Source organism: Conger conger, chromosome 9 (assembly GCF_963514075.1).
Source record: "Conger conger chromosome 9, fConCon1.1, whole genome shotgun sequence".
NCBI lineage: Eukaryota > Metazoa > Chordata > Actinopteri > Anguilliformes > Congridae > Conger > Conger conger.
Window position 1 is genome coordinate 30,374,198 of NC_083768.1, and position 23,069 is coordinate 30,397,266.

The following is a 23,069-nucleotide window of genomic DNA, read 5'->3' on the forward strand; positions in this document are numbered from 1 at the left end:
TGTATTTATGCACATTGCACAACATACTACTGCTGAACTTATACAGTGTTTTCCATTAGAAATCACCAATTGCGCTAAGAATTCCATTACTGAATTCAGTCTTGATTCCATTAAGATTTCCTAGTGCACTGCAGAGTATGCCAGGCCAGGTGTTAATGAGTTGCATCCTTTTGAAGACTGCCCTCTTTTTGCCTGCCATGTTCTTTTTGCATGCATCACATGTCTGCATCGGTGACGCAGGTGCTGTCTGCTGTAACACATGGCAACACAGCAATATTCTCACCCCGAAAAAGTGTCCGGCACACTGCACACAACGAAAGCAACAGCTAAACCTACACTTTCTAGTGAGAAACGATGGGAGTGTTGCCAAGGAGCCCTTCGGCACAGAGCCCAGATCTGGAATTGCATTTTGAGTTATTACAGCCCCGACCATATTTCTACGAGCTGTAAATTGACTAGGTGCTATACAGCTTTTTATTCTAGTTTGGCAGTGTTTAGTGCTGGTGACAAGTGGGGACTTCCTACTATTTTGGCCCTACAAATACATTACTTAAATGTAATTGTTGTGCTTGTTTCCTAATTATGTATTTAAGATGTTTTTTATTTACTATTCCTAATTAGTCTCGACTATCGTTTTTAGGCCTCTCTGAAATCAAACCGCAATTTGTTTGGTCCTTAACTGCAAATAGAAATGTTGCCATTGTTAAATTGAGTTCTCAATTTCAGTTTTCAGTTTAAGGAATTGATTATTTTTGTTGTATCCGTGTTGTGACCACCAATAAGGACAGATAAAAATGAAAAACTTATAAGGATTGACACTTTGTTTTTTGATTGCCAGACTAAATATATGTCCAGGGAGTTTCATATCTGGTGTGCGATTTCTACTATAACAGCTCTGCATATTAAATACACAAGCAATTAAAAGATTTCAAGACATAACCGTGAAACTAATGGCCACAATGTTGCAAAAACATTTTGAAAACCATAACACCCACTGGGTCTCTGTCCACAGAGAAAGAGACACACTTTGATTGGTTCATGTTGTAAACCACTTTGTTTTGAAAACTGGTATATTGTGGATTTCTCTAACAGCTCTTTCTATGATTGCTGCCAATTAAGCATGACCATTTCCTGATACATCTTTCTCAATGTTACCCTACTGCAGCTTTAATAACAATTGAACAGTGCAAAGGTTTTTGCCTTGAGATTCTGATCTTTTTTTTTTCTTGGTGTAGGCCTCTAGGTACTAAATATTTTAAAAACGTTTGTTTGCTGAGTCACAATTTATTTAGCCTTTATCTTAATTCACAAGATGGGCATATTTTCTTCTCGTCCCCTTTAGAGCCAATGATTTTGACAAACAGCTTGACGTGGCCTTAAGGCTTCATTAAACCGCTAATTTGCGGGCAGTAAATCCAGTCCTGCATTTGTTTTTCCCCCACATAGAACCTGGTTAGGAATACACCCATGTAACACCCCTGCAATTTAGCTAAATGCTGTCAGTTTATAGTTTGTGGTCCGTCTGGTCTGGCAGAGATACGTGGAGCTGGGAATGTCATTCTTCTGCTTTAGCTGCCACATTATTTTATGGATCCATTTTTTACGTCAGCGTTTCTCAGATTAGACTGCAGGGAGTGTAGGATTTACACCGTGATGTATTACCTTCAAGAAGACGGAGCACTTTAAAAAGCCATATTAATATCCACTCATTTCAGGCAGGCAGAATTAATCAAGAAAGTCGTACATGATTTGTAAATCAAATTTGTTCCACCATTTGAGCACCTGTTCTACTGACTTCTCTCTGGGTGTGGCACTTGCAGTGTGGTAGAATGGGACACATATTTGTGATATACACCGATCAGCCACAAAATTAAAACAACCACCTGCTTAAACCTGTTTTTTCATGATTAGCTTGTCTATAAACACTTAATATATTATATGACCTGTACTTATATAAGCAGATAATCATAAGTGAATTGCATTCAAAAGTTGAGTGGTGTATACCATAATATGTATTGAGGAATAAATGAGTTTTCAATGCAAATGTTTTTCTAAGAGTTCTTTGGATAATTTCTGGGGGGTTTTTTTTTCTTTTTTGAAAGGTAAAGAAATGGGATGTGAGATGATACCTTTTCCCTGAAATTCCCAGAAAATGTATAATGCTAAACATCAAGTCTGAATTTTGGAAATGAATAATTTATCAGTATTGTGCGGTCTGGTTGTTTGGATGCCTTCAGTCTGCCTGTGTGAATTGACGTGATGACTGCAAAAGTGAGAACAAGCAGCAGCCACCGTAATTTACAGTAGACGAGAACACAAGCCTGTCTGCACTCTCTCGCTAATTGACAGAGGACATTACAGCCTTGATGTGTGCGTACAGAAAAGTGCAAATAGGCAGGAAAAGGGGTTAAAATGGGTTTTTAAAAAGTTAGAAAAGTTGTGAATAACTTATCTTGCAGATCTTTCAGCTGGAGCTTCCTGCAGAAGTGAGGCCTGATAGCTCCTTGGCGAAGAGGTCTCAAAGCACCGGACATCTGCTCGTCACCATGCCAAAGGTAGGCAGGGCCACGCCTCGTTCACGGAGCACCTGCGTGCCGCCCATTTCACACGCTGCTACAACTGCAATTGTGCATCTTATTTTGGCCTGTCTGTGGTCCTTATTGTCCGGTTTTTCCATTTACCATTCATTTAAGACCATTTTTCACAATTTTCACCCAGTTTTCTTTTCAGTTCATGCTGTTACTCATATATGGATTTATACATTCTGCAAATAGGCAGAGGACACATAATTATTTGAAATGTTTGACATTTTAAGTGTTTTATTTTTGTATTTATTATTTGTTTTCATGTAGCTAAATCGATCCTAGACATAACAAAGCAACCTATTCAGTACATTTCTGTCAGGGTGTTGCGTGTAGCATTTCACAAGGTAATTCTGAGGCAAGTCTCAAACCCACTAAAGCTTTCCCTCTATGTCATGCAATACATTACCGTATCAGAAGAATATAGAAATATATTAAACCTGTCATTGGCCTGGATGTGAACTCAATCAATCAGCAGTGGATGGTTTATGGTCATCCGCTTTAAGGGCTGCATTTACAGTGTTTTAGCGTAATATTATTCCCTCGAGTTGAATGAGATGGCTCACTGTAAGTAGGTCTTATTATCCTTTGTGTTCTATAGCAGTTATTCCGGTGCCCTTTGACCCTGGCAGTGCTGGCTTATCAAGGTGGACTGTGACAAATAGCTCCCCCCACCCCCGGGTGTGTAATGGAAATTAAATAGCCTAAAACCAAAATGCGACATTTTGTAGGATAACGTACATAAATTTGTCTCAGTCCGCTTTCAATAAAATCAATATTTAATTTAAGTGTAGCAATGGGGCTAAATCATTGACCTGAATTTTTGCCCTGGATTTTACTCCCTCATTTTTGTCAGGCAAATGTAATCACATGCTTAGGACATTGCTGTTAAAATATGTTACTTTATAGTGGAAATAACTGCTCGTACAATAGCTAGCAGCTGGTATTACATATCTAGGAAGTGGGAAAACTAAAAAGAAAATCTATATCACAGATCAAAGGCTAGGCTCTGATCTATAAATAATGAATTGAGTATAGAATTGAGGAAGCTTAGCCTTCTCTGCCTAATAATGAGAAATGCCGCAGAACTAAACTAACATTTATTTTGCATTGAACAGAACACAAATTCAAACTAGTGAAAGCACCGACTGCCTACTCAGGGCAGAGACACAGGAAGCACTCTGCCACTTTCGTCTCTTAGGAAATAACCCGTACTGACACCTGAAGCATTTCACCTCAAAATGGACCCAATCAAAAAACTTCATATTAGGAGCAGTGAACAGTTCAAAACTAAATCAAATAAATATGTTCTGACCAGTCTTCTCTTTTTAAACTTTTTAAACCAATTCTTGTTCAGTAGATATACTGTCCTGCAGTTTGATAAGAAAATCAGCTGTTAGGTTCTGCTGAACATATTGGAAAACAGTTATTTTGCTGACTTTGGCTGTCTCGCTTGCTTCTGGCTATCCAGGTAATCCCAGACAACCTTGATCAAGTTTTTATCTGAAAAGTGGCCTATTACTGAAAATGATACTTTATTTAATGATAAAATGTTTTTATAAAATTTCACTGGAACATTGTGGCACTGACACTAATGCAGAAAACCAAAAAACAATATAAATATATCTAAGACCAAATTTATATCTTTTGCATAGTACTGTAGGTGCAAATCCAATGTGTTCCTCCACCCCCTTCCTCCACCGACACAAATCTAGAACCTTCTGGTCCTTTCCACGAAAACTCACTGCACTATACTCATAGTCTATTATATTATCATTGTCCTAAAATTGTTATTTTTAACCTTACTCTCTCTTGGGTTTTCCAAGCATTCTTTCCCCCCCCCATTGTAACACAAGAGGGTGACTGTGAACTGCAGTGAGAGATGGTAACAGAAACAGTTAAAAATGAATAATTAAACTGAGTGGGCTTCTGTTATGAGGATGCCGGTAAAGGATCCAAGTGCAGACCAGAAATGGAGCGCAAAAACAGGGTTTATTAAGTCCTCAAAAATAGACAATGCACAACAGCCGACCACAGGAATAAAAAGTAAAACACAAAAAATCCAAAGCTCAGAAGTTACAGGAAACATGGAACAAAAATATTCTCCAAAAATCAGAACAAGTAAAACACAAAAATCCAAAGCTCAGAAGTTTCAGGGAACGTGAACAAAAATATTCTCCAAAAATCAGAACAAGTAAAACACAAAAATCCAAAGCTCAGAAGTTACAGGGAATGTGGAACAAAAAATATTCTACAAACAGACCAGCGCAAAGGTAAGCAGAGCAAAAGTTTGACAGCGTTTCTCACCAGCCTTACGGGCAGATACTGGTACGATCTGACAAGGAACACCAAACAAAGGGGAGCTTAAATAACCAGAGGAGGCAACTAAAAGGCAGAGAAAACGAGGAACAGGGGGAACCAATCAGGGCAATGATTAGTAAATAAACCGAAGGGGGCGTGGCTAACAGGTGGCAGGTGAGGGCGGGGTTCAGGACAAAGAAAACACAAGCACATGGTAAGGCAGACACAAACACAGGAATACCATGACTGTCAAGACAGACATGAGTATGAAAAACAATAAATTACAAAAATAAACGATAATAAACAATGAAATGAATTCACAGACCACAGATCATGACAGGCTTCACTCCTCACATGGTACCACAGGCTTAAGTCAGGCCCTCTGTCAATATAACTCCATCCTGCTCCCGCCGCCCTGGTTTGTGCAATCTGCGGACTAGATTTAGCATACAGCGGTGCGTGGATAAAATGAAATGATCTGCTGTTCATTATTCTCCATCCTTGCGATCCTAGCAGATGCTCATGAATAAAATGCGTGGTGGAGAAAAGCAATGAGTGTCTCTTAAAACTGCAAGTCCATTTTTCTGGGTTTAAATCTTTTTTTGTTTGTTCCCGTAATAATGATGTGAACAGCTGCTTAATTGACTTGAATTTCAGTTCACATTTTTTGTAAAAATTCAGCTGCATGAACTGCTGATATGCTAAATACGAGCTACCTAAGCCACCATGGATAAGAGTGGCAGTGTTAACAGGATAGATCTGTTGTGGAGGAAGGCTGCCTGTGGAAGCTGGGAGCTGTTTTGGAGCCCCACGCCCTGGACCCCCTTTTTGTACCGGTGGTCCCATAACCTACAGGACATACTGTACCTGAATGCCATGACAGTTACCTATTATAGTGTTATGGTTAACTGAGGAAGGGAGAATCCCACCCCAGTCTCACGGCATATACCTACTGTGCGTCTGAGCACTTGGAGTGACGATTACGTGCTCACTGGGACATTTTTCTGCAGTTTTAAAATGAAATGTCCACTAGGATTTAACAACAGAACAACAGAATAAACATTTTAAAAATAGAACTTAAGATTGTCTTTCCCCAAACCCTGATGCTAGATTGGTTTTGATTGAATATAGTTTATTGTAATTATTGTATAAATGTGGTTTTCAAATGCGATTGCAAAAGGAAGAAGCTGTGCTAACCACTAGACTGACCCACTACTCTAAACCAGCGGAGTTGTCACACCCTGCTCCTGAGCTCACGTGCCTCTTCTCCAGCAATTTAAGATCAAAGCTTCGCTTTAGCACCCCCAGTGGACATTTGATTTACAGAAAAAAAGTATAGAAAAACATATTCCATTTATTTGAATATGGCATGCATTGGCAAATACCAACATTGATTCATGATCTGTATATAGCATTATAAATGAAATAGTGTTCAAAACAAGCTGACCAACAGTTTTTTTTTCGGAGGCAGTGAGTATTGTGAGTGGTGTTTTCCAGCCCTGGTATTTCTGATATTAACATGCAATATATTTGAAAAAATTGTGCTTTCTATCTTTTTTCTTGCAATTACATGAGCATCTTCTTTGTCTTTCCAGATCCAAGGGGAAGTCAAACCAAAAAAGACAGCCCTCCGTCTTTATAAACCTTCACAGAGCAATGAAGTACCTTCCGAAAAGACAAGGTAATACAGTGACTCCATTTTGATCTTCATCTGCTGTCTTCTGCTTCCTGTTAACTGTTTACAAATGCTCCCTTTGTGCTTGGAGGGCATTGCTTGGAAATGTTTGTTGGGAATATGGACACCCCATATTTAATTTTGCTTGAACTAATTTCAGTTAGCCATAGCAAAGGGTAGGATTTACCTATGCAATGTGAAAACTGAATGGGTCAGAATTTGTTTTGATAGGGACTGTATTTAAGCTTGGAATGTGGCTTGCGTGTGGCTTGGTTTCCATCCCTCATATGAAAGATCCATCATATAAGATAGATAAGATAAGATATACTTTATTGAACCCTGTGGGTTAATTTGTCCTCTGCATTTGACCCATCCTAGTTACTTAGGAGCAGTGGGCAGCCACAGTGCAGCGCCCAGGGAGCAATGTGGGGTTAAGGGCCTTGCTCAAGGGCCCAACGGCTGTGCGGATCATTTATTGTGGCTCGACCGGGATTCGAACCACTGACGTTGTGGCTCCCAATCATGTACCTTAACCACTACGCTACAAGCCGCCCATATGAGATACAGCACTGCAGTGCGTGCCGACAAGGGAGCCTATGCTATATTCAGGGCCAGGAGGTTCAGGGCCTAGTCGATGATGAACACTGTGCATCGAAAGCGCCCATTCTTGCCTCATGACCACTGTTGAAAATATGGGGGAGGCCCAGGGAGCTCGACAGCCCTGAAATAGATACTGCACTTAGTCACAACTCCCCCATTAGCAGTATTTGGAATGCTTAACATGTCTTTCAGAATTCAGACAGTTCGGGCAGTCTAGTAAAATTATATCCCTCACTTTATGAACTGCTGCATGTGCTGGCAACTGGGACATTATTGATTTAAAAAGCACAATCGTACGCATTGCCGATAATGTACCATTTAAACTGGCAAACAGCAATTAAATTCAGCATAAATTTAAAACAAACATTAATGAACAACCTTCATAATGAACTCTTTAGCAGAAACGCTTGAAATTTGATTTCACAAGGTTGTAATTGACATTCCAACATGACAAAAGCAAATAAGAATACTTTGTGGGAGAAAAGGAAATTTGACACAACTGTAATTTATGTGGAACTGATTAGCTAGTGCAGGGGTTTGTAATTGTGCTTTCAATTCATTACAAACTGAAACTTTGCTTTCATTAGTGCTACATACAGAAACTGATTCAGACGTGCCTTTTGATTTGCAGCTGTGTTTTCAGAAGTGCATGCCCATGCCTTTGCAAATTCAAAATAGAGCCCTAAATGTTTTGTGCTTAAAACATAAAAAATTTAGGAACTTAAAACAATATACATACAGTGCTGTGAAAAAGTGTTTGCCCCCTTCCTGATTTCTTATTTTTTTGCATGTTTGTCACACTTAAATGTTTCAGATCATCAAACAAATTTAAATATTAGTCAAAGACAACACAAGTAAACACAAAATGCAGTTTTTAAATGAAGGTTTTTATTATTAAGGGAGAAAAAAATCCAAACTTACATGGCCCTGTGTGAAAAAGTGATTTCACACTGTTAAAACATAACTTAACTGTGGTTTATCAAACCTGAGTTCAATTTCTCTAGCCACACCCAGGCCTGATTACTGCCACACCTGTTCTCAATCAAGAAATCACTTAAATAGGACCTGCCTGACAGAGTGAAGTAGGCCAAATGATCCTCAAAAGCTAGACATCATGCCGAGATCTAAAGAAATTCAGGAACAAATGAGAAAGAAAGTAATTGAGATCAGTCTGGAAAAGGTTATAAAGCCATTTCTAAAGCTTTGGGACTCCAGCGAACCACAGTGAGAGCCATTATCCACAAATGGCGAAAACATGGAACAGTGGTGAACCTTCCCAGGAGTGGCCGGCCGACCAAAATTACCCCAAGTGCGCAGCGACGACTCATCCAAGGGGTCACAAAAGACCCCACAACAACATCCAAAGAACTGCAGGCCTCACTTGCCTCAGTTAAGGTCAGTGTTCATGACTCCATCATAAGAAAGAGACTGGGCAAAAATGGCCTGCATGCCAGAGTTCCAAGACGAAAACCACTGCTGAGCAAAAAGAACATTAAGGCTCGTCTCAATTTTGCCAGAAAACATCTTGATGTTCCCCAAGACTTTTGGGAAAATACTCTGTGGTCTGACGAGACAAAAGTTGAACATTTTGGAAGGTGTGTGTCCCATTACATCTGGCGTAAAAGTAACACCGCATTTCAGAAAAAGAACATCATACCAACAGTAAAATATGGTGGTGGTAGTGTGATGGTCTGGGGCTGTTTTGCTGCTTCAGGACCTGGAAGACTTGCTGTGATAAATGGAACCATGAATTCTGCTGTCTCCCAAAAAATCCTGAAGGGGAATGTCCGGCCATCTGTTTGTGACCTCAAGCTGAAACGAACTTGGGTTCTGCAGCAGGACAATGATCCAAAACACACTAGCAAGTCCACCTCTGAATGGCTGAAGAAAAACAAAATGAAGACTTTGGAGTGGCCTAGTCAAAGTCCTGACCTGAATCCTATTGAGATGCTGTGGCATGACCTTAAAAAGGCGGTTCATGCTCGAAAACCCTCCAATGTGGCTGAATTACAACAATTATGCAAAGATGAGTGGGCCAAAATTCCTCTACAGCGCTGTAAGAGACTCATTGCAAGTTATCGCAAACGCTTGATTGCAGTTGTTGCTGCTAAGGGTGGCCCAACCAGTTATTAAGTTCAGGGGGCAATCACTTTTTCACACAGGGCCATGTAGGTTTGGATTTTTTTTTCTCCCTTAATAATAAAAACCTTCATTTAAAAACTGCATTTTGTGTTTACTTGTGTTGTCTTTGACTAATATTGAAATTTGTTTGATCTGAAACATTTAAGTGTGACAAACATGCAAAAAAATAAATCAGGAAGGGGGCAAACACTTTTTCACACCACTGTACATATGAGGTTCAAATGTTTTCAAATAAATTCTTATTTTGTACTCAAGTATATATTATTTTATAATGTCATGTTTAAATGTTAAACTAAAAATATTAACATGCTAACATACTGTACCTGTGCACATGCATATATCGGCGTTCATTTTCATTCACTCTCAGCTTCGTGAACGGGACCCAGATACAAGCTGGACAACAGCACAGACTTAGTCTTATTTGTCGTGAACTCTGTGGCCTTGCCTGATGTCTTCCTGCTTTTTATAATTTCAAGGTGACCCTTCATCAATTCAATTACTTCAACCTCTGCATCTGCAGGTTAAGGCCACAACATACTCATACACAAATGGCTCTTTGGCGGTTGTTCTGCTGGCTGGGTTCAGCTGCTGCCCCAGAGCACCAGTGAAGATTCATATGAGCGGTGATGAAAATGGGCCCTTTAACGAGTGCATTCGCATTGACTCAACAGATAACCTTGACCAGGGCAGTGAGCAATAAGTGCCCTCTGTATTTGTACAGGTTTTGTTCTTTATGGTTCTTTGTAATGAGGTTGACAGTCTCTCTGACCCAGATGACTGTACTGTGAATCCCCTTATGTGCCCATTTTTTTATTCATTCATTTATTTTATTTAGATAATTCCCTCTTTGACTGAGAACTATTCTTGGTGTATAACCCTTTTATTACAGAAATTACAGAAGTATGTCAAATCATTTTTTGTAAGATATAACTGACCATAAACTAATACAGTAAAGGCAATCCAGATTGACTCATGAAAGTTAAGAATGGTGGAATTTTCAATCACTATGTTTACAGGATATACCGTTTGAAAGGGTTAAATCTATCTGTACAGCCTATTTTAAGATGCCATTGCTTTAGCGACATTAGTTCCTTATTTTGTAAGATGTGTGTGGCAAAACGAACGTGGGGTGACCTCGCCTTCTCTGCATTTTGAAAATCCATATACTATATGAAATAAGCTTTTTACAGCAAGGGTCCAGCAAAAATGTGCTAACTCTGAGAAAAATCAAAAAGGTTGACTTTTTACAACACATTTGCGATGCCTACATCGACTTCCTTTTGGGGACTTCCAAGGTCTTATCTATTCTTTTGGGTATTCTTTAGTGAATATTTCAGGAAGACAGTGAGAACTCCACAAAAAAATTTTCATCACCTAAATACATTCTCAAATATTTTATTATTAATCAGTGTAAATAAGGAGCAAACCTGCTTTTGAATGATAAATAGCATGTGAAATTGAGGAATGTGTTTGACTTGTTGATGGGGGTTGGGTATTTGACAAAGATGTCAGTCAACACACCTCAATGAATATATTAGTATACAAGATGTAGTTATTGTGATTATTTTATTTCTTTTTTACAATGTTCTCGACCTGAAGAGGAGACCACAAGGAGAGAGGGAGATAGAGAGGGTGACCGGCGGGAAACTGCAAACACCTTTTTTTCAGGATAAAAAGTGTTGTATTCTTTAGTGAGCAAAATTGTCACGTCATAAGACCCATAATATTATTTTGTTTCCATTTGTTCTTTTGGAGTTTCCAAATTTGCTTTTAGGAAAACTGCCTAGACAAAACAATATAGAATGCAAATCTTTTAAGAATTTGTCATCAAATGCGAAAGGGAATTTTTCCGGTGTTTTGGCTGTGGCTCCATTGTGTTTCTAAGTGCGCCAAGCACCGCTACAATAATCTGTATCCACTCAAAAACAGAAAATCTTTTCAGTGAAAAATTCCACTTCTACTGTGATTGAGCTTCTGTAACTTTGATTGTAACTTCTGCTCAGCCCACTCATAAGTCTTTTTATGGAAACTCATCATTCACTTTCTATCTACTGTTTTGATTTGTACTGGCCATAAATTACTCCTTTGTGTGCACATCTGTTGCAGGAAACTATTGCTTGGTAATATTGTGCTTGGATTATCTGATGATTGTAGGTTCAAGATTCTCATTTAATCCTGCCATAAAGGCTTTGGAACCTCCAAATCCATGCCCATTTGAATCACTATTTTTGTTTAAATCCATCTTCCTTGTGAGAATGTCAAGCCCAAATTAGCAGTGAAGAGGAAAGAGCTGCTGGAAATGACCAACAGTTACAGTAATAACAAAAAAGGACAGAAGACCAACATATCTAATTTCTTCTGATTCAAAAAATGACTTGTGCAATTACTTGTGCAACACGTTGTGCACAGGATTAATCCATTTATGCCAGGCTGATGTGTTACTACAACAAAGCCAGAGTAACATAGCACTGTAATATAACACAGATTTAAAAATCATTTCCACTTTCATGAATATGTACTGATAAAATACATACATACATTTCTATAACATTTTAATAACTATACAGTACATAAAGGGCTTCAAGCAGCAATACATGTTTTTACTCACTGTAGTTCCCGTTACTGACTGTGTCAGTCTTCATGCCTTCAGCCATTTTGGCTCAAGCTCCTGTCTGGTTTCTAAGTTCTGTGGACAGTCTTCTGCAGAAGATCAGTCCAGATCCCCCACTCTGCCCCGGAAGCACGCTGCTCCATTACATTAGCATTTTTATTGGCCACGTGATGCTCCTCGTCCTTCAGCTCTCCCCCACTAATAATCCCTGCGAAGCGAAGGTCGCGCTGTAATTTGTACACTTAAATTAAACATTAGATGAAAATGCTAACCAACATAATGCTGATACTGTACAGAGTGTGAATGTGCCATAATAAACTGAGTTATTACATAATTTGGGCCTGATTAAATCACACCTTTGACCCACTAGCTCCTTGCAAATGACAAAGTCAGCACTTACGGCTTCCCTGTAACAGAAATAGGCACATCCAGACAGCACTATGGGTGCTCTGGAGAGTGCCACCAACATTTAATTGGATACTTAAAGACATACAGTGCCGTAAAATGCATTTACCCCCTTCCAGATTTCCTTTATTATTGTATATTTGTCACACTGAATGGTTTCAAATCTGTAGACAAAATGTAATATTAGACAAAGGGTAAAAAGCACTTGGATGATCCCTGTGGCTTTTGGGATCTGTTGGTCAGATGATTCTATAGTGGATGACAAGGGTCCCATCTTGTGTAAAACAAATACAGCATTTCACAGAAAGAACATCATAGCAAATGTGAAACATGGTGGTGGTAGTGTAATGGTGTGGGGATACTGTGCTGCCTCGGGATCTGGATGACTGGCCGTTATTCAAGGAACCATGAATTCTGTTCTGTCTGTGAGCTGAAGCTGAAGAGTAATTTGGTTATGCAGCAAGACAAAACACAAAAGCAAGTCCACATTTGAATGGCTGAAAAGAAAAAAGAAAGTTTTGGAGTGGCCTAGTCACAGTCCTAACTAGATTGAAGAAATAGATTTTGTGGTTATTTGGTCTGAAAGCATTCAGGGTGATGAATATGCAAATATAGAGGAAATTAGAAGGGGGCATACCTTTTGAAGGCATTGTAAATACATTGGAATTCACAGCATCTTTATATTGGACATGTCAAACAAACTGAGGGGAAAATAACTTTGTCTGTGATTAATCCTTACAGTGTACTTAGGGACAAGTTTAGGGTTCATCAGGGCTAAACCTTTTTTGTGGTTTTGTTTTCTTCTTTTAAACTTGGGAGTGTTCAACACAAATCCTGGTGACTCACCCAGAAAATAAGATTTGTTAATGAGGCTAACTGAATCGGGAAGAAGAAATATGTGTATATGATGATGACACTGTGCATGCTTTTGAGAGTTTCTCATTTTGGAGATCCACTTTTTGTACTGTTAACAAGGTTTGCATTATTAGATTTTTCAAACTAATGGCTTCATCCATCTCCCAGAGGAAACTGCTGATGTTCAGGTTTACCTGTCCTTTACCAAGATGAGTGTGGCTAAACTTAGGCCTCTCTTACAGGTGTCATAAATCTTGCTGAGACCTGTTAATGAACTTCAGAATGTAATATCATTCTTCATTCATTTGAGGCCATTTTAGAAACAAAAAAAGGAACAGGAGAAACAAGATTTCCATAATCCCCAGAATTTTTACTCTGGGGATTACTCTTTGCTCTCATTTTGGTAATTTCTCTCATGAGAAGGCCATAATTTAATCCTTCTGCTTTACTGAATCTTTCCATTTAGCTAGTGTTAGGATTTAGCTTTGTTTGAAGTAAAGTAGCTCTCATTAGTGCTCTTATTACATTACGTGGCATATAGGTACGTATCTTTATTACATCTCAGTATAAAGGGAGTTAACATTTTTTTGTTTGTTACATAACATAATTTTGAAAAATAAAATAAAATCTATCAAAAACATGTGGACTGCAGTTTTTAAAAATAGGATTTGACACAGGTCTTGTAATTAGTTTAGCATTGGGATAGCTCTGTGTGAAATTGTTGTTTTGAAGATCAAATGTTGCAGGCAGCACAGAGAGAATAACAGACAGTACCAAAATAAATAAAAATAATTTGTTTCAAATAATCGAATAGGCACTGGATTCAAGCAACTAAATGACTGGGTAACATTATGACACAGTAATCACTGGGTACCATTAGGACACAGACGTGTATCATTCCAAACTGACATTACTGGAATCAAGAGGGTACTTTTCAGGCCCAATTTCCTTTCAAAATTAGTTTTGTGAAGCAAGCAGATATGATCAGGGCAGTGTTTTAGGCTTGTGTTTGGCTCTCTGTGGCCCCTGCTGGTATTTATTTAGGGAGCTGTTGTATACCTGTTATTGGAGCTCCTCTGTGAGATTAAACATAATTACTTTACCCACCAGTAAATTAGACCCTTTCATTTCCCTGCATCATGCTGGTGGCTTCCTGCTGGCAAATGACAACCTTCTGACGAAAAGGCCAGGAGCAGGGCTTCTAACGCCAGTCAACTTTGAAAAGGTTCGGGTCGTTGCATGTTTTTGCATTGTTATCTTAGCAACGTGTCAGACACTGGGGCTGATACTTATTGCTTAATTAAATTTCCCCTTTCATTTATTTCAAACGGAATGAGCTTTAAAATGTCAGGAGATAGATGAAGGTGTGAATCGAAAGATACATTTATGGTTAACCCAAGCGGCACTAAGCCAAGCGTCGCTGCTTACCTCAAAATACCTGCCTCTGCTGCCTACAGCTCTGTCAGCTGAGTGCTATTATGCACATCGATCAATCCTTATCATTCAAAGCTCATTTTCTGTAGAAAGTGTGCCTTTTGTGCAGGCATACCATACCTCAAGCAGCAAACCTTCACACAAATCAATCCTTAGTTATGCACAGTTTTCCCCAAATGTCCACCTACAAAGAGTGAACCATCTGCATTTCTGCCTGAACTGACCTCAAACACATTCAGTACAAAAACTCCAAAAGGACATAAGTATTTGGACAGTGGTACTATTTCTGTTCTGTTTTGGCTCTTTACTCCAGCACATTGGATTTAAAATGAAACTATCAATATGAGGTTAAAGTGCAGACTGCAACTCTTAATTTTATCCATATCAGGTGATCTGTAGGAATTGCATTCCTTTTTATACATAGTCCCCCCATTTTAGGGGTTGAAAAGTAATTGGACAGTTGGCTTCTCGGCTGTTTCTGATTAGTCTGGTGTATTCAATCGCTTCCTTGGTGCAGGTATTGGAAAACATTTAAACCATTACAAATCCTGTGTCACAGATGAGGATGGTTGCCCGTGGCATGGCAGGCCCGTATCTTTGAGATGCAAGAATTAAGTAGACATAAAGAAGACTGATGAAGTAGACATCACAGAACAGGAATGTAACTGTGGAACAAGGATGCCTGAAACAGCCAAAAACATCAGATGGTAAAAGGCATGTGGGACTTACATACATATGGGAAAATATGACTCAGAAACTAATTTACTGCTTCAGTGCTGTAGGTGGCCGGGGACCCGGTGGGACTCACTGCACATGCTTAGTTGGACATGGGTGCTTGTCAGTGCACCCCCAAATTAATGGAGGACACTGTAACACTGAAGGCCTAAAATGTGATTGGACATTCAGTATGGGAAGAAAATGTGACAACCAAATTAAAATGATTAAGATTGCAGTAAACTTGAGTAAAGTCTACAGATTATAGCAGCTCGTGTTCACTTTGTTTTCTACAACGCCTTTCCATGGCACTGTGGAGCTGTCCTCTGCAGTTAAGCATAGGCATTAGCCACCTTTCTCTGCTTCATCCACTATTTTTATGTGCCGTTCCACATTTAACACAGCTACTCAGATGGTATGATGTAAGTGACATTAATTGGTCTCTTGAAAAATGTGAATTACCTCATCATATGAAACATCCCAGAGATGATGCTGTGATATATGGAGAAAGAGGATCAATGTAGGTTAATGGGACGAAAGCAATTCCTGTAATGGCCTGCAATTCATCTGAAGGCAAAGGATGACATTTGAAAATATTGTGGCGACCGGGGGTACAGACTGGCCAGCTTGGAGCTGGGAAGCCCACTTCCGGGTTACCCTGCTACCCTGCGCGGGGTTTGGGGTTGGCTATCGATCCAGCCACCATGGAAAGAGTGTACTGTGTTGAAACCTGACTGCCTGATCACGTGTTTCCTGAACAATAAATCCATTGAGCTTGACTTCCTGTCAGTTTCATGATGGAGCCCCGCCTTGCTGCAATATGTATACTGACTATTTTGAGTGTACATCCTCCACTTAAATTACTTTTCATTGATGCACTTAAGATGCTTTGGAGCCAACAGGATCAGTCAACCAAACCCATAACAAACCTGAAATAGCTATGTCAAGCTCTGGTGCAACAAAACATGCAATAAACTGTAACAAATCAATTTCCTTAATAAGAAATGTAAGTACTATCAAAATTAGGCAAAGGGATATTTCTCAGCGGTACTATTCAATTTTTTAAGCACCCAAAAAAAACATGTATGCAAAGCAATAAAAATATATGATCACTTTTGCTATAATAGTTGCTCTAGCAGGTCTTTTACTGCATTTGCCTTGAGAATACCAAAACATGTTAGCTCAAATTCGTTTTGTATTCAAATGCATCTTGGTATTTTCTGTGTGTTTTTTCTGTTATGCATATTTAAGGATGTCATTTGTAATCCCTGTGCATGACTGGGTGAGTAGGATTGAGTAAACTCTACTGTACCTACCGTTTTTTACATAAAGAAAGACCAAAATAAAATGAAACCTCTTGCAAATGAAAACAAATATAGCAGGTCACTGCAAAGATATTTCAGAAATCAGATTCAACTAAAATTTTTGGCATGACTAAAAATGATATTACATTGATGGAATGTTACCATTGAAACATTTCCATTAGAAACAACCATTGTATATTGTTGACAGTTTTATCCAACTGATTATATGTTGATATGTTCACCATTCATGAATGTGCGTTGCGTGTTTATGTGTGTGACTTCCCCCGGCAGGAAAATAACAGGGCCTGAGAAACTGGAAGTGGACCCCAGCAAACGCTCGTGTGTAGACCTGGCAAACATTGTACCAAAGGAGAAGCCTGCCTCTCAAGGCCCTCTGAAGTTACAGCGCCCTCCACTGACCGGAGTCAACGGCAACTCGGAAGACTTTGAGGACGATCCTGATGTTCCACCTTTAGTATGAAACAAAGCACCTCACATTTTGTGACCCAAGCAAAGTCTTAAAGTCATGTGTGATTGGACTGTACAAGTTCCATTTAAAAAATAACGTCCTACCTGATGCAAAATTGCCTGCAGTAATTCACAATGTGTTCCAACAATTTTACCATTTTCATCTTGTATGATAAGATCTTATCCTGGTCTTATGTATATGTTTTTAAACTGAACTATGTTTTGAGGTAATTCATGTTTTCTTAGTTGGCTAAATAAAAACTGTAGAAGTATGTTGGTGTAAATTTAAACATTAACAGCCCTTGGTAGAAGACGCTAGCAAAGTTGGAGTGCCTGCTGTTTCTTGCCACTCCTGTGAAAATGGGGGTTTTTATCCGGTGGGGAAGTGTCAGGGTATGAGGGATCTGGAGGGATCCGTCCGCGTGGGTCTGGCCCGCTGTCCTTCGTCTGCTCCCGTGTTCACCTTCACGCCCGCGGCTGGGGAAAAGTGCCACTCGATACCGCGGCTCTTAACGTTCCACTGTGTTCCATTGTGACAAGGACCTGCAACCTGAGATACCTGCAGTGTCTGTGTTTCTTTATCTTACCATCTGTCACTTTATCACCCTGTCTGTTTGCCTGTCTGGCTGTCCACGGTTCCGTCTCCTTTTCTATCTGTTGGCCTGTACACTGTGTCTATGTTAATGCAATGAAAATAAATGAGTGAAAATAAAATGTAAAAATAACAGTGAAAAGGACTGTAATTCCTACACGATTCGCCAGGTTTGATGTGAATACCCTCAAATATTAGCTGCATGTTAGCCCCGTACTCATTGTTTCATCAAATCCAATGTGTTGCAGTACAGAGCCAAAAGAAAAAATGTGTTACTATCAAAATACTTGCTAACTGCACTGTATCTCTGTCTGCTATTTTTTTTGCCATTCATACTGGAATACTGGGATGATATAACATACGTATATCTCTCTGAACTGTCAACCCGTGACAGATACAATTCACAGACTTATTTATATATGGGGTGCCAGTGTTAGTGGGTGTAGATAGATGGTGGGTGCAGGATTAAGCGTCGAGTTCACAGATCCTAGATCATAGTGCTTGGAGGACACTGATTCGGATAACCTAGGACTTCCACATGTTATCATTGCTTAGGTGTATTCTGAACAAGAAGAAAGTCAAGATGGGACAAACTTTATTACAGCCAAGATGGTAGAACACAGTAATAATCCCAGAACGGACACCAGGACAGATAAATGGAATTATGAATTCTCTGTAGTAAAAGCGACAAATGGCAGTTAATGGATTGCACGGAAGCTGAACATTTATTGATGTAATTCCCTTTGGTGAGCTCTGAGGGACCACATAACTTTGAGGAGTCGTAAACCCTCAGTGCCGTCTGTCGATTAGACACATTTTGTAAAATTGATTGTGCAGATGACAGCATCGGTAATACGAATCATCTCCCCAGATGTTTTTATTTTTTTATTTTTCCTATTAGTGATTCAGCCATTGTTGGGCCTGCTGTTTGAGGGAGCCCGGGCAGTGGCATGGTGTTGCGTTTCTGTGACTCCCTCCTCTTTGGGATGGCATTTACCGCTGGCCTAACTGAAATAATGTTGGTTAGTGCAAGCTGACTTTCCCCTGCCTTCACCATACCGCCTCTCGCCATGGCCGTTGGCTCTCACAAGGACGCGGTATTTGAATGACGGACTGTGACTATTCATCACGCCCAGCACCATTATAGTTTCTCACATCATTGTCAGAGCATATTATCATTGAGCCTGTCAGGTCCGTCATTGCATTCCGTTAGATCTGTTGAAGAAGTCGTTCAAGCATGGTGTGCTCACACGCAGACTGGACCTCGATAACTCTGCACGTGTGGCGATTGTGAAGTGTCTGTGTGCCCGTGTGATAGGCTTCAAAAGCACAATTGGGTTTCAACTAAGTCCTTTCTCTAATTAACAATGCAGCTCACTTACAAATACTTCCGGCCTGGCATATGGCTTTTTGGTTTGTTGATGGAACTGATGGCTTTGGTGTGGGTGGTTTGAGGGTTCACGGGCAGTGAATCATCCAGGATCCTGCACTGTGTTAATGCTTTAGTGTGCTGACAGGGGATTTAGTATAGACATACTATACAAATATCATAATTCTAAGGAAGACATCTGGTATGACAATGCCTCATTGCATCCATGTTTACTCTTTATATAATACTGAATTTGACCTTTTTTTGGTTTGACAAAGTTCTGTGCTCCTCGACTAAATAATGTACCCCACCTGAAAAAGTGACATCCTTGCTTCTTGAAATGAGCATCTGCTCTTGAATTTTCCCATTTTACATACAACTGGTCCAAGTTCAACCCCTGAAGCACATGCAGAGAAGAATACACACACATAAAACATTGTTGTATAGCACATGTCAATGTCCTGTAATTTTCAATACCCGTTTATAATAAAAACAACATTGTAATTGTTTTGGACTTCATCAGTTGCTACAGTACACAGTGAACACTGACTTCTCTAAAAACTCAACTACAGAAAGTATATCTAGCCAGGGGCAGTGTTGTTGGTGCTGCAGATCCGTGACCATTGAGTTTTTGAAGCAGCACATTTAAATTTTAAACACATAAGTGATGTATTGTTAGCCTGAGCAGGGCAGGGCTGACAGCTTTATTCCTGCATTACTCACTCAATGCTCCTGCATGTGTCAGTGTCTGTACGCACATCCTCTCTCTCTCTGGTTTGACCTTCAGTCACGCCCAGGCTGGTACTTGCTCCAGGGTAATGGACGGAACCAAGAAATCCTCCTCCTCTCCATGCACCAGTGGCAAACGTGACACATATAAACTCTTTTCCTACTTTTTACTTACTTAGATTTCATTTTTTTATTAAGCAAATAGTGTTTACAGTGGTCATTTAACATGATCAGTCACATACATACTATTTGTGGATGAAAGAGGTGACAAAGGAATGTATGAATTAGCCATCAGCCATGTTATTCCCCCTCTTTTGTTGTTACTCGACCCCTTAACCTGTATGTTTTTAGAAATAAACAACATAATTCCTCCATCAAACAATGGACATTCTATCAACATTTCTCCGACTTAGCACATTTGTAGAATGAGAAATGATTAGCCATTTGGTCCACTGGACACTTGAAAAGGACAGCAACATTACCGTATGTCCCCCCACACTTACCATCCACATTTTACAATATAAGGAACTGTTATTGCTAAAGCAATGGCATCTTAACATAGGTTATACAGATAAAAGCATGGTTTTAACACTTTCAAACTGTATAATTATTTTACAATAGTGATTAAACATAATGCCCTGACAAAAGGAATAACTGCAAAAAAGCCCAACACCCCAGACTTAAGGGGGTAGCCTATGGTAAATTAATCTATTCCATTTATTTTTTTATTGACTGATTGATTGAATGATTGCATTTCTGCATGGAAAGACAAATATGATATGCATTACATTACATTAATGGCATTTGGCAGACGCTCTTATCCAGAGCGACATACAGTTGATTAGACTAAGCAGGAGACAGTCCTCCCCAAGAGCCTTGCTCAAAGGCCCAACGGCTGTGCAGATCTTATTGTGGCTACACCAGGGATTGAACCAGCGAGCTTGTGGGTCCCAGTCATGTACCTTAACCACTACACTACAGGCCGCCCTATGCCATATGCGCACCACAATTTCAGAGAATTTGACATTAGTTCTGAGTCTCTGGTCAGAGCTATGCAAAAAAGAAAAAAGAAAAAAGAAAGAATCAAGTGATAGGTTCATGGAAGGTAAAATGCTTTGCATTGAAAAATAGAGCTGTGGTCAAATTAATTTCCTACTTCATTCGTAAATAACATTTATAATATGACAGTTATGCCTATAAAGATAGCACATACTGCATCTGTGTTATTATTTCTGAATCATTTAACAACTTAATGGGGTCAATAAAACAGTTAAGATAGCAGTTTAAATAAAATACTTGGCCAGGTTCTTTATTGGACATCAGCAAGCAGATAAATTAAAGCAAGTTGTCCAATTACACTCAGTGAAGCCATTTCACACCCCATTTAAGAAAACTGAATTAGCCTGGCATGTTTTGTAAACATTTTAATATTTTCTTTCAGAAATTTGGTCAAATATGTTCAAATACAGTGCTCTAATTAGTTGAAGTTTAAAAATGGATTACACATTATTAGGGCTGTTTTATAATTGTTAATTCAAACTATATATTTTTAATGATTGGCCTAGTTAAATTCCTGACTTGGACCCACTAGAGATGCTGTGGCATGCTTGATAACTTACCATTCTGTCTTAATGAAATCCATTCTGCAAAGAAGAGTGGGCTAAAATTCTCCCACAGTAATGTAAAATACTGATATCAAATTATAGAAAGTATTTGATTGCAATTATTACTGCTTAATGTGTACCTCCCTTTATTTGAGAAGTTTACAATGAAATGAAGAAAGAAAGACTTAAAATCTTTGTATGATTTTTGATTAGACTGAATTGAATACCAGTGATTTAGAAATTCAGAAAATAAATGAATTGGTATTCTGCTGTGATGTTTATGGATGACTTGGTAGCAGATCCATTGCCTGTGACCTCTAAGAGCACCATTATCAGCACCAGAGCTCCTGCATTGTGAAGCACTATGCACTTTAACATCCTTATCCGGGCTTTAAGGATGTCTTTAACCTCTGAACCCGACCCTGGAAATCCTCTCGGGGCAGCTGATTCTCTGTATTCAAACGGGAATACACAGTCCGGAATTCCATTATGAGGGATTGTTTCCAGTGCGCCGGGATTCTCCATGGGTCCCTTACCTGTCACTTTGATTCATTGGATCGCAGGTGACTGAAACAGGAAGCCCCGCGCCACCTGCCAGATGCAATTCCCACCTGCCGATCCGCCCACGTGACCCTCCTTGAGGATTGACTTGGGGCGGCTCTCCTCCTTTTCCACTCCATCTTATGGTGGATGTATCGGATCAGCGGTGCAGTGCTGGGAATCCTCAATGTTTTTAGAGTGGCTGACGGTGCAGGTGCTGCCCCGTGCTCCCGAGTTCACCTTTCATTATCTGAGGTGTCAGAGCGTCCCCGGGTACTGATTCCGCCCTTTAAGGTCAAAGTTCACAAATATTTGATTAGAATACTCTTAACTGTACATCTAAATGCTGACGCGACATTTACAGTTACTGTTCATTGAAAGCAGTGCAGTTCTATCTAACATAAAAATAATTTTTGTACCCTTTTTCTGAAAGTCTCAGACTTTTGCGTATCTGAATTCCTTCAAATATCATTACAGAATTTGTTTTAACCTGCCTGGATATGAATAGGAATATAATCTCATCTAAAACAAAAGTCTTATTTATACTGCCTTATTTCGCTCCCAATGCAGTTAATTTCTAACAGTGTCATAGTATGCAGATTCACAGATCTTGAAATAAATTAGATGGCTTATTGCATTCTCTGTCTGCTAGTCCACACACTTTGCAGATTGCTGTCATTTGCACACCCTCCAGAACACAGTCTTTTATAAATCAATGAGTAGCAAGCGGATAGTTTGGACATAAGATGAGTCGGCACATTTCAGACTGCCGCAAATATTGCTTCAACCACCAGGTGCTACGATAAAAAACAGTACTGTACTGTCTCAAAAACTAACAACTGCCATCACACGTTGTGTGTTCAGAGATGCTCTTCTGTATACCACTGTTATAATGTGTGGTTATTTGCATTACTGTCACCTTTCTGTCAGCTTTGACCAGTCTGGCCATTCTCCTCTGACCTCTCTCATTAACAAGGCGTTTCCACTTGCAGAACTGCTGCTCACTGTTTTTTTGTTTTTTCCCCCCCACCAATCTCTGCAATCTGTACAGGTCTACCTAATAAACTTCTCACTGTGTTTAAGAACTGTCAAACTCTTTTCACTGTCAAACAATGTCAAACAAGAATGGATTATTTTATGTCAC

At 39.5% G+C, this 23,069-nt stretch overlaps 1 protein-coding gene across 1 annotated transcript in view; it reads left to right on the forward strand.

The window, feature by feature from the left end:
* Positions 1 to 17,758, forward strand: part of dnaaf11 (dynein axonemal assembly factor 11) — a 30,597-nt gene extending 12,839 nt beyond the window's left edge. The window contains exons 10-12 of the mRNA XM_061254365.1: positions 2,460 to 2,555; positions 6,479 to 6,564; positions 16,915 to 17,758. Coding sequence (XP_061110349.1) covers positions 2,460 to 2,555; positions 6,479 to 6,564; positions 16,915 to 17,104 — 372 coding nt within the window. The 3' untranslated portion in view covers positions 17,105 to 17,758. The remainder of the gene's footprint in view (positions 1 to 2,459; positions 2,556 to 6,478; positions 6,565 to 16,914) is intronic.
* The last annotated feature ends 5,311 nt before the right edge of the window (positions 17,759 to 23,069 follow it).